This window comes from Prionailurus bengalensis, chromosome B4 (genome assembly GCF_016509475.1).
Source record: "Prionailurus bengalensis isolate Pbe53 chromosome B4, Fcat_Pben_1.1_paternal_pri, whole genome shotgun sequence".
Taxonomy (NCBI): domain Eukaryota; kingdom Metazoa; phylum Chordata; class Mammalia; order Carnivora; family Felidae; genus Prionailurus; species Prionailurus bengalensis.
Genome location: NC_057358.1, coordinates 52,389,212 through 52,402,058, shown reverse-complemented (window position 1 = coordinate 52,402,058; position 12,847 = coordinate 52,389,212). Strand labels below are relative to the sequence as shown.

Here is a 12,847-nt window from a genome sequence, read left to right as displayed (position 1 = left end):
TTTTTTATGTTTATTATTTACTTTTGAGAGAGAGAGACAGAGCATGAGTGGGGTAGGGGCAGAGACAGAGGGAGACACAGAATCTGAAGCAGGCTCCAGGCTCTGAGCTGTTAACACAGATCCCAACACAGGGCTCGAACACACGGACCATGAGATTGTGACCTGAGCTGAAGTCAGAAGATTACCCAACTGAGCTACCCAGGCGCCCCTCTACTAAAACATTTTTAACAAACTTCCATCAGAGTTGGGAGTTAACCTTTAGATAAAGCAAATTGTAAGCCTACTGATCAAATTTAAGTTACTAAACCCATTTGGTAAGGGAAAAAAAAAAAATTCAACTGAACACTGTACATCCTCAGAATTTTCTAAAACAGATACCAAATCATGAAATAGTTTCCAACTACATTTTGATTCAATTCAGGTTGCCACAGAGATACCGAGTTTTTCATTAGCTTGGCATTGACAGCTTAGCCCCATTTTCCCTTTCTAATGGTAGATTCCTGATCCTCTATTCCAGTCAGTTACTTCTATTTCTTTTTTTTTTTTTTAATTTTTTTAAATGTTTATTTATTATTGAGACACAGAAAGACACAGAGCATGAGCAGGGGAGGAGTAGAGAGAGGGGGAGACACAGAATCCAAAGCAGGCTCCAGGCTCTGAGCTTTCAGCACAGAGCCGGATGCGGGGCTCGAACTCACAAACTGTGAGATCATGACCTGAGCCAAAGTCGGACACTTAACCGACTGAGCCACCCAGGCACCCCCAGTTACTTCTATTTCTTGTAGAAGAACACGTCTCCTACTTTCTTATCTCTGTGTTGTGGTTCAAGGCATTTTATCCTGCATGGACTACTCTTTACTGCCCTTTCCTATCCAAATCCTACCCACCACTGGTTAACTAAGTGACTATTTCCTTGTAGACAACATTTCAGGTGCAACTATTTCCTTTGTGACCATGTGAGATCATGACCTGAGCCAAAATGAAGATTCGGATGCTTAACTGACTAAACCACCAAGGTGTCCTCAAAGGGTCTATGAACATTACAGTATAACAGAATCAAATGAAATAATGGAAATAACAGTACTTAACAAATAGGAATAGGATATTGAATATAAGGTATTTAAGAATCACAAAAAGTATGTTTTGATTTATTTATGATCAAGGTATATTCCTTTAAAAACTGCTCATGTTTGGAATATTAATTTAGTGTTTAGAACTGAAGCCATATTGAGATTCTGGTATCTTGTTAGCTTAGACCTCTCTTAGTTTAGCTATAACTGTCTATGGATGACCTTCATTTTTTTTTTTAAATGCTTATTTTATTTTTGAGAGAGAGAGAGCATGAGTGTGGGAGGGAGGATACAGAGAGAGAGAGAGAGAGAGGGACAGAGGTTCCAAAGCATGCTCTGTGCTGATAGCAGAGAGCCCGATGTGGGGCTTGAACTCACCAACCATGAAATTATGACTTAAACTGAAGTTGGACACTTAATAGACTGAGCCATCCAGCTGCCACTGTCTGTGGACCTTCTTATATATTTTTTTAATATGAAATTTATTGTCAAATTGGTTTCCATACAACACCCAGTGCTCATCCCAACAGCTGCCCTCCTCAATGCCCATCACCCACCTTCCCCTCCCCCCTTCCATCAACCCTCAGTTTATTCTCAGTTTTTAAGAATCTCTTATGGTTTGCCTTCCTCCCTAACTTTTTTTTTCCCCCTTCGCCTCCCCCATAATTTCTGTTATGTTCCCCTCCCCCTTAACTTCTGTTAAGTTTCTCAGGATCCTCTGTGGACCTTCTTAGAAGGTAGCTCCTCCCTATCTGAATATACCCTTATAGACAAGGGTATATTAGTAGTTTTCTATAACTGGTGGCTTCTGCTAGGATTTTTCTTTCAACAGGCCACTTGGGTAGGAGTTCTTACTAGGTTTAGAGATAACCATCACAAGATCTAAAGCAGATGGTTTAAACTCAAAATAGTCAATTTATAAACTCTAAGGATTTTAGATTTGGTAATCCCAAGAGACTTAAAAAAAAATTTTTTTTTAATGTTTACTTATTATTGAGAGACAGAGAGACACAGAGTGTAAGCAGGGGAGGGGTAGAGAGAGGGGGAGACAGAGAATCTGAAGCAGGCTCTAGGCTCTGAGCTGTCAGCACAGAGCACAAACTGCGAGATCATGACCTGAGCTGAAGTCGGTCGTGAAGAGACTCTTTATAAAGTAACACGACTATGGGTTAAAAGGTTCTAGTTATATTTCCTACTCAAACCCTCTATCAAAGCTGAGATCACACCGCAGCTATGAGATGATAATGTCAGTGGCTGCTTAAAAGCATTTCACAGGTGCCTTTTATTGAAATGGTTGGTTAAATGAATCCAATTACCACCTTCCCCAAATTATTCTAACTCCCTAAAATCTATGAAATACTCTTCTTCTTCTTTTATTTAAAGATTTTATTTTTAATTAATCTCTACACCCAACTTGGGGCTCAAACTCACAACTCTAAGATCGAGAGTCACATGCTCTACTGACTGAACCAGCCAGGTGCCCCGAAATACTTATTTTCTTAATGTAATAAATATTAACATATTGAAGGGTTTTCATTTGAATAATTCATAAACAGGAGTATTTGTCTCCCCTGTAAAACAACTATTTCACAAGGAACAGGATGTTTACTATAAGAGAAATAATTATATTTATTTTGCATCAGAAAACAAATCACCCTTTATTTTTATTAATAACAAATTATTTTTTGTTATAGTAAAGAACAATCCTAAAGTCAGTCCAATTGTATAGAAACATAAATAGGAAAAAAGAAAAAAAAGAACCGCATAATATTTCAGTGACTCTTACTAGAAAAAATCTGTTACTTACGGCAGTGGCTCGAGAGAGTTCTCTACACGTACTAAGCAGTCCATTTTGTAAATCGTCCCTCTGTAACACCACGGTCTGAATGGCTGCTGGGTTATCTGCATTCATTTCTATCTCTTGGCTGGCTGATAGCAAAGCTTGCTCAAGCGTGTACTATTATAATAAAAATAATTATACTTAATGTTCTGCATCATCGAATTAATTCTTTTTACTTTAGTTATCAGTGTCCTGATAATGAGCATATAAAGTAACATCAATTGCAGATAATAAACGTAATTGTCCTACTTTCTCCTTGTGGAGTTGCTGAAGTTTCTCTTCCAGAGCATGTACCACTTTATCTTGTTCACATAACCGGCTTAGCTTGGCCTAGGTTATAAGAGAAAATCTGTTGTTAGCAAATTTTCCTTTTTCCTGTAGTTGGAGGTAAGTGTAATAAGAAAACACATTTAAAATAGCCATAGAATACCTAATTAGGCCAATCTTTATTTCAATCAGTAAAATAAAAATTAAAATAGCTTTTAAAGACACAGTGCTTAACAAACATGCACATAAAGTGAAAAAGCATTTCAACCATACTATTTAACCTACACAATTTAAAATATTCGTAGTGAACAAGCAGTCTCATATAACTTTAATGGATTTCAATGTAGTTTTTTCCCTACAAACTGCTAGACAGGTTAAGTGACATATGCAGTCCTTAATTAAAATATCGACTGGATTCTGTTTTTATATTTTAAAAATTATGCTTTTATGTTCAGAAAAGAATATAAACAGAAGATTGCTTTTAACTGCAATAATACAAATAAAACCTTGCTAAATGGAGAAAAAAATCACTTTCAATAGTTTAAATGTTTTGAATTCTTGGTATTACCCCAATTTTTAAATTATGAAAATATCATATAATGACAAGCGAGAAATCGGAGATTTCACTTTCTTTGCCATGTACCTGTTAAATAACTACCTTATGTTTATTAGACAACAAAACTCAAGCTATACCAAATGGCATATACTGAAATGAGAAGGTATAACTCAACGGAATAAAACCAGGGGAAATGAGGGAAGAATGAGATAAAGAAGAATGGGGCACCTGGGTGGCTCCGTTGGGTTAAGCGTCTGACTTCAGCTCAGGTCATGATCTCACGGTTTGTGAGTTCGAGCCCCACACTGAGTTCTGTGCTGACAGCTTGGAGCCTGAAGCTTGCTTCAGATTCTGTGATTCCTTCTCTCTGCCCCTCCCCCACTTGCACCCTGTCTCCGTCTCTCTCAAAAATAAATAAAAACTCAAAAAAATTTTTTCTTAAATAAAGAAGAATGCATGGCAAGTTAGTCAGTCTAACTAATTAATTGTATTGATTGTATTTTAGATACAATTAAAAGACTAAATTTTAAAAAGGAAGGAGTTACAAAATTTCTAGAGACTGATACTTTCTCTAGAAGACAGAAAACTTTACTTTGTTTCCAGTTCTCCATACTTTTTTAAAAATCAGAAATAGTCCTTTTTACTTTAAAAAATTGTTTTTATTTTAGAGAGAGCGTGTGCGCACGTGCAGGAGCAAGGGAGGGACAGAGGGAGGGAGAGAGAATCCCAAGGAGGCTCCACACTCAATGCAGAGCCTGACCCGGGCCTGATTCCATGACCCCAGGACCATACCTGAGCCCAAATCAAGAGGTGCCCAACCAACTGAGCCAACCAGGTGCCCCTAGTCTTTTACTTTCATTTAAGTGATTTTTTTCCTATATTCAACTGTTAATTATGGGGAGGAGGGATAGTTACAGAATAGGGGAGTGATGATATAACTTAACCTAAGCATAAAGTAAAAGAAAATGCTAATTTATTTGGTGTCATTTTGGAGGGCAAGAGAGGAAGAGGAAGTTTTTGGTCATGCATACTTCCAATGTTTTGGCAGAGAATATAACAGAGTACTGACAATATATACGTAGCATACTAACACTTACATCAATATCCACTTCTTCAGGTCTGTATTTGTATAATGTGCCTCTACATTCATCTTGTGACAGCTATAGGGAAAAATGTCAGGTAGCAAGTTTAAAAATAGTATTTAAAAAATATATTTAGCCTACAGTTAACATTTTAGATTTATATAATAAGAAAATGGGATTTTAATGATTCTTATACTTTAAGAAGTTTAATTCAAACACAGATCATTACAAAAGTAGAAAAATATTTAACAGTGATGCAATATGCAAGATACATGAAAATGATGTTAACTTAAGCTTGTCAAACAAAATAATAAGTTGGTCAAACAAATTATACAGCACCTAACATCTTCCATTTGTAAGACACACGTCATTTTAATGGAAAATTGACAAATACAATCATGGCAACTCAACTGTACTGAATCAAATATTCGAACCAGGCATATTTCAGCAGCCAGAACCATCCTCCACGGTATACACATAATCACACAACTGTGTATGCGTATACTCAAATGCCAACACATCTTAGTACAACTTTAGTAACAAAACCTGTAACATACTGCATACATATACATAATATATAAATACACATACACAATATAGACTTATCTTGTTCTTCTGTCTTAAGAACTAAAAGATAATGGGGGAAAAGGATGGGTTTAATTGAAAAGAGGAAACTCATTCAAAACCTCATAGAACTGAAAGCCTATGTTATAAACTATGAATAGTCAAATTGCATAAAAAGTTTGTATGTGTTGATTGACACCATTTGTTTTATTACACTATAAGAAATGCTTGCTCAGTGCATTTAAACGTCCTTTCTTCAAACTCTTTCCCAGTATCTTTCAGTCAAAGGAATCTTCATTTTTGCTTGTGTTTATCAAGATCTCAAAAGTCATCCCGGTCAGTTATACCACAGCCTCTGCAAGCAATATTTCACTTTCTCCCTGGTCTTCTGACTTTATATCGACTGCTAGACAGTAACAAAAACATAGTTGGAAAAACTTACTTTGGGCTCACTGCATATTTACTAACTGGCACACTTTTTCTCAAAGTGGGGATGGGAGTAATGTTTCCCCACTACATTCCAGATTGGAAAATTAAACTTCATCTAATGCATCATAATGCATCTAATTCATCACAAATGCATAAAAATGTATAAGTTTTAACTATCTATGTCCACTTGGCAAAAAACTGCTTGCCAGTTACATCTTTAGAAGGAAGCATAATTTAAAAGCAGATAACTTTGAATGGATCTAGAAATGTAGCTTATCAGGAGGTTAAAAATGTAAGCATTACAAACATACAATAATAAATCCTGGATTTATGTGTTTCATTTCAAGACATAACTTTCACGTCCTCATGCAAATGAATCTGTGACTATTTAAGGGTATGCAGTGATTATTAAACAAAACTTTCATAGAAATGAGTTATCACATGAAAAATGAATTTAATGAGAAAAGTCAGAATACTTGTGCAGTATTTTCAAATAAAGAGCATTAAATATGTTGTAAGAAGTATCAATTTTTATTCTAAATTAAAGCACCTAGATCCAAGAAAATAATTTGTACTTTTATCTGAAAAAAAAAAAAAAAGTAATGAAAAGGAAGTTTTAAAATGCTTAGATCCATGATAAAAAAATATAAGCCAATGCCAAAATTAAATTTCCCATTTATAAGAAATTAGAGATGTAAAGCCTTTAGCTACTAAATGTTCAAATATACTTTACTTAATATTTAAAGTTAAATGCAGAGCAGCTTTACCAAACCATGGAATGTAAAGTTTGAATGTAACTAATGCATAGTGCTACATGTAGATTAAAATATGAACATTGTATCCTAATTGCCAGTGTCAACAGAAAAAAAGACTAATATTTTAAAATGGAAATGTAGCAGTCTATAATAAAAATTTAGGGTGTTGGTATACTATTTTTATTTATGGAATCTTACTGCATATTCATTTTCTTTCTCTTTTTTTTTTTTAAATCAATTTTCTTAATGTTTATTTATTACTGAGAAAGAGAGAGAGACAGAGCATCAGCAGGGGAGGGAGAGACACAGAATCCGAAGCAGGCTCCAGGCTCTGAGCTGTCAGCACAGAGCCCTACACGGGGCTCGAACTCACGAACTGTGAGATCATGACCTGAGCCGAAGTTGGTCACTCAACCGAGCCACCCAGACACCCCTGTAATATATTCATTTTCACATCAGCTGGCAAAGTAAAAAATGTGTACTGTGTTGCTAGAATTTAAGAGTGATATATCCTTATAACCATATGAATATATTACCTAAGTTAGATTTACTTTATCATTATGTTTAGTACCACTGAAAAATTTATTAAAACCTTTTAGCAAGTTATTCAATAAAGATATTCATTATTAGACACTAATAAAATCTTAAAATAATCAGCCTTCCACTATACATTGCTTTTACCTATTAGAAGAAAAGAATAAAAAAAAACATGATTATTCTTTAAAAAAATTAACCTTTAAGCATGGCCTATTTTCCATTACTGATAATAATAACTGAGGCTTTTCTTAAGAAAAGATGGATATAGTTTATTAAAAGTATTTCCACTTGGAATTGAAGAAGTTTGCTATTTGATCCTCACTACGAAAATCTTACTAATAAGAAAAAAAGTAATTTCGTTAATATTCTCATTACTTAAGATCTCCATAAAATCATGTTTCACTTTTTATTATTTTTCAAATGCATCTTTAGCAAAAGGAAAAAAGTTCTGGGTTTGAATACCTTTTTTTTTTTGAAGTACCTGAGCAATACTAGAAAAGCACATGAAAAGGGGCAACGGAGAATGTACAAGGGTTAGCAGTGCTCAAGCTTCAACCTGAGAAGTGTATTATACAGACTTTACTGACATCTAGACATATGAAGATATATGCTCTATTTAGAAAGTCAGAACTTTTTCATAATAAAATATCTAATAACCTTTTAAAAAACTGGCTTGGCATTAAAACAAGATTACTTTTGTTTATCAAAATTCAACTTTCTATAGTATCCCTTTTAAGAATGTGAATATACATATACTTTAAAGTTAATGAATATATATAAACCCCAAAAAGGTTTTTTGGGGAAATATTTGATAGAATTAGACATTTTGTGAGGGCTCAAAAATAGTCACAGGACGGTAGGTATTTGCTAATATTAGTATGTGCCTTTCAAAACAATTATTTATCAGGTGATTAATCTCACAGATATTATTTTATAAAAACTCTAGTACAAAAATTAATTGGGAAAGGCAGTAGAATGACTAATAAATGAGAAGATTTTTCAATACCAAGTGCACTCATTTAGCATTTTTTTTTTTTGATTCAGCTTTAGATCCTTTTTATATCACCAATTCAAAGAAAATTAACTGAATAGGTAATTTTTCGGGTGTCTTCTTTCTTCCAAGAAAATGCAAACTTAAAGGTTCTCCTGAGAGAAAATCTAAATGGCTATGATTTAGAATAACAGGTCACAAAACATCATATTTTAAGTTGTATTTCAGGAAACTATTAACACAGCATTGTAATGCAATGTCAGAGAAGCATATTGTTAGAGTGTATAATAGAAACTTTCATAAAGATTTCCTTTGGATATTAACACGGTAAGGGAAATCTGGAGAAAAAAATAAGATCGAATTTCAATTTATGTAAATTAATAAGCAAATTTAAGAAATGTGTCTGAAAGTCATTTTTGTTTTTTAATGCTTATTTTGAGAGACAGAGAGAGAGAGAGAGAGAGAGACAGAGAGAGAGAGAAAACGAGTTGGGTAGGAGCAGAGACAGAGAGGGAGAGAGGGAATCCCAAGCAGGCTCTGTGCTGTCTGTAGAGCCAGAGGGGCTTGATCTCATGAACCATGAGATCATGACCCGGGCCGAAATCAAGAGCCAGATGCTAAACTGACTGAGCCACCCAGATGCCCCTGAAGGTCACTTTCATCTACCAGCAGTGCCCTGTAACAATTAAGTATTTCATTAGTGGCTGACTTTTAAAAAATAATTCTCTAAAGACACCCTCAATTTGACAGGACTGGCAGTCAACACTGATTACCTGGTAATCGGTTGCCTATTTCATGCCCAGGAATGGCTGCTGATGGTAGACGTTCAGATCTTCCAGTTTTGTACAAATTTAGTTTTTTCTTTCAAGTATTCATATTTAATGAGGAAATACATTTATACAAATCGATTGTTCTGGTCAGTGATGCTAGTATATAAGACCACTCTAACATATCTCCACACTTTTGAAAAACTCCGATTAGAACGTTTAGTGCAACTGAGTAATTTCAATCAGCGATGACTTCTGCATCACCAACCCTGATTACTGATCATTATAAAAAAGAAAAACCCAACCCAACAAAACTGAAAATCCAGGCTATCACTCTTACGGAGAATATGCAAACTGTGAAAATAAAACCCATTAAAACATAATACCTTTGACTTTTACCAATATAAAAATGATAAAGTGCAGCTTCAGGAAAAGGTATTAATTCCAGAACAAAGGCTAAGGTTCTCAGCAGTGGCATTTTGGAATGAAGTGTCAAGTTCCTTTAACCTGGCTACTTTAAAAATGAAAGATTTTCTTTTTTTAACTTTTATTTTTTTAAGTTTCTTTATTCATTTCTAGAGAGACAGAGTGAGTGGAGGAGAGGCAGAGGGAGAGGGAGAGAGAGAATCCCAAGCAGGCTCTGTACTGTCAGCGCAGAGCCCGATGCAGGGCTTGAACTCATGAAACCTGAGATCATGACCCGAACCAAAACCAAGAGTTGGACACTTAACTGACTGCGCCACCCAGGCGCCCCAGAAAGATTGTATTTTCTTTTGAAAAGTAAAGCTGTTTAACTTTAAATATTTAATCCTTTGTTTCTTTATTGATAGAATAAAAACTGGGCCCAGAAACAGGGCTCACCCTTCTATCAACTGTTTCAATCTCCCAGCTACAAGGCCCATGATACTGATCCCTAGGTGACTAAAGCAAACCAGAAGACTTTAAAGCCAGTGAACTCAAGGTGCTTCTTTTCACTAGGTGCTTTCACACATGTTAATCAAAATACATTCATTTTTCATGTTTGTTAATTTTCTTCTTCAGTATGAATTTTAAAGTACTATAACAGGTCATAGGCCACAGTAATTTGAAGGTGTTGAAGTGGAAGAAGCTGATGTTGCAAAACACACAGCTAAGAACATTTAGACCATGAAATACAAAAAAAAAAAAAAAAAAAAAAAAAAAAAAAAAACCAACTGGATAGGAATGTATAAAATGACTTCTTTTGCAGATCTGCAGATTACCAAGGTCCTAAATTAAAGCCAGCCAGCTCCATGGCACATATTTTGAGTTAGGGAAAAGAATGAGGTAAGATGATGCATATGATGGCATAAGAATGGTAAGAATACAGGGAGAAGATATCCCCAGTATGTTAAGAAGTGGCTATCATTAGGTCTTACTACACCACAGTACAGAAACTAGATTTAAACAAGTCCCATACAAATATAATCTATTCCTAAAACAGTGGGTGGGGGTGGGGTAGGGTGGGTTGTGGGCCGCCCCTAAAAGGAAAAAAAAAAGTTTTTTAAAGTTCTCCCTAGAAATCAGTGAAAATGCTTTTAGAGTAAATTGGAATTAATGGCAATCCAGTACCAAATTTGCAAATGTACTGCAGACCTCCAAGTACGTACGTATCAATCAAATACTCTGCACAACAACTTCAGGAAAATGGCACACTTAATATTCAACAGCAAAATGTTCAGCAAAGCCATGCTAAGAATACTGCAGCATCTTAAAAAGCATGGATGAATTGCATTTTTCCAAATAGACATAAACAAAAAAAATGAAATAAGAAAACACTAATGTTATGAGTAACTCTGAGGATAAACCAAAACTGTCACTGAGGGATTTTGCAGATGATAAAGCAGTATCATTCACTGTCCAAGACCTTACTTGCTGGTACAGTTGGGGTCTTAGCGCCGAGTTCTCAATCATTGTGTGAACCATGGTGATAATAGGTTCATTTTCTTTCATCTATTTCAAATCAGGAGGAGCATACAGCAAACATCAGTTTACAGCACAGCTAGATTTGAAAGACGACACTGTAAATATAGCCTCTACTTTAATATCTTCCTAATAGTGCAGTTGCTTACATTTTACCCCAAGGTTGTACAGATTTAACTTACATAAACCATTTCGAGCAAGTATTAAATGATGTTAAAATACTTCCAAAGTTATATAAAAGCTTATTAATTGCAATATTGCTACAACTAGGGTTTACCTTATGAATATAATCATATGTCAATGAATATTTTTACATGTACTAGAAAAGATGATAAAGCAGCACGTCTTATTCAAAGAATAAAGCGCAAGGACCTACTTAAAAGGAGAAATGGCATAATTTGACTGTTTAGTAAAAAAGCTTAAAACAATATTCAGTTCTTTGTAAAGTTAATCAGAAAAATATTAGTCCTCTGCAAATATTAAAATCTTATAATAATCAGTATATCTTATTGAAATAATTACATATTTCATTAATGTTAATTTTGATAGATATCTGTAATACACCGTTTTGGATTTTCTCCCAGTATAATACCACGTGTAAAATTATTTCAAGGACATGCAAACTGAAATTTATTTAGCAAAGATCAATGTATCTCCCTAGTTCCTAAAAAGGCTGAAACCATATTTCACATTTCCAGCTATGTTGTACTTAATTACTGCCTCCAGAAAAATACTTGTTTTAGTAGGCTCTGGACTCAACAGCTAAAGCATTGAAAAGAGAATCATCATGACATATAGAGAGTAAAAGGCCAATGAAGATTGTACTGTTTATAAGCAGACAAGTCTGTTTATAATTGCAATTTGCAACATATAGTTTACATAGTTTTCTTCTGCATAGTATAGAAAATAAGCATTTTTATCATGGTTCACAAATGCTACTTTAGTGGCTTATTTAAATCTACAATAAAGGTTTACTAATCTTAAGATTAATAAATGCATCATGTAAGTAAAAAATAAGTCTTGAAAACTGTGTATCTAGACAATTTTATTTTCAGCCTAGTTACCAATGTTTCATGTCAATAAAATCTGTTTTGTCAAGTAACAAACTGGCAACTGGCTTAACTTTTTTTTTTCTAAAGTTTTATTCAAGCTAAATAATTTCTTTTTAAATGTTAACACCTGTATTATCAGTTAGACTCAAACTTCTGTTTCTCTCCTGCAATACTATCCCAGAAGGATGTGTTGATATGTAGTTCAGAACACATTTTTTACGTTGTTGGAAAGTAATTTATAAACAACTACAGATATTTTTTTTTCTTTAGGAGAAAAAATACTTTTATTATAGAAATTTAAGACCTCTTTATGTTTTCAAGTGCCCTCTATATTTTACAGGAGTGCTAATTATTTTATCTTAATCAAATGGTGATCTTGGAATAAATTGTTACTGCTTTTTGTTTTGGCTTGACTGTAAGGATACACATTTCATACAGCACAAGTAAGCTTAAGTCTCTATCTACTTCTAATTTTAATTTTCAAAGCAATCTCATCATTACTATTTTTCAATAACATGCCCTGGAAATTAGTCAAAAGAATACTGGATTCAGATTTTCTTGTGTGTGGTGGGTGGAGGTCAGGAGCATGAATGTTTTAAGAAATAATGAAGATCAGATAGCATCCAAATGTAAATGATACTCAAAGTCAAACTGAAATTGCCCATTGAGTCTTGGAAATCTGCCACCACAAATGGGCCTCTGTGTCAAGTGACTAGGTCAACATGGCTCACACCTCTAAGCAGAGTTTCAATAGAGTCAGATTAAGGACAATGTTCATACTTTAAGCTTGGCAAATTTATTTGAAGGGACAATATGTTTTTTGTAGAAGGATAATCAAGCCTGATTTATTTAGTGTACTACTTTGAGATGGTAAATATGCATGTATATACAGGGATGCCATATGTGATTTAAAAGTGTCTGTTTAACTTACATGTCATAGCTTATTAAATATTGAGTCACTGAGAAGGGTTCTTTGCAAGAAGAAACTAGCTTAGG

The 12,847-nt window shown here is 34.4% G+C and overlaps 1 protein-coding gene across 10 annotated transcripts in view; it reads right to left on the bottom strand.

Moving 5' to 3' along the window:
- PLEKHA5 (pleckstrin homology domain containing A5) overlaps nucleotides 1–12,847 on the bottom strand; it is a 239,436-nt gene that overhangs the window by 34,097 nt on the left and 192,492 nt on the right. For 5 of the 10 annotated variants that reach the window (XM_043562218.1, XM_043562226.1, XM_043562217.1 and 2 more), the window contains 5 exons: nucleotides 10,749–10,829; nucleotides 5,407–5,442; nucleotides 4,831–4,893; nucleotides 3,160–3,240; nucleotides 2,878–3,027 (listed from right to left, as the gene is read on the bottom strand). In XM_043562218.1, the coding sequence (XP_043418153.1) occupies nucleotides 2,878–3,027; nucleotides 3,160–3,240; nucleotides 4,831–4,893; nucleotides 5,407–5,442; nucleotides 10,749–10,829 (411 nt within the window). Of the gene's footprint in view, nucleotides 1–2,877; nucleotides 3,028–3,159; nucleotides 3,241–4,830; nucleotides 4,894–5,406; nucleotides 5,443–10,748; nucleotides 10,879–12,847 lie in introns of those variants that run through there. The other 5 variants (XM_043562219.1, XM_043562220.1, XM_043562221.1 and 2 more) reach the window with 3 other exon arrangements.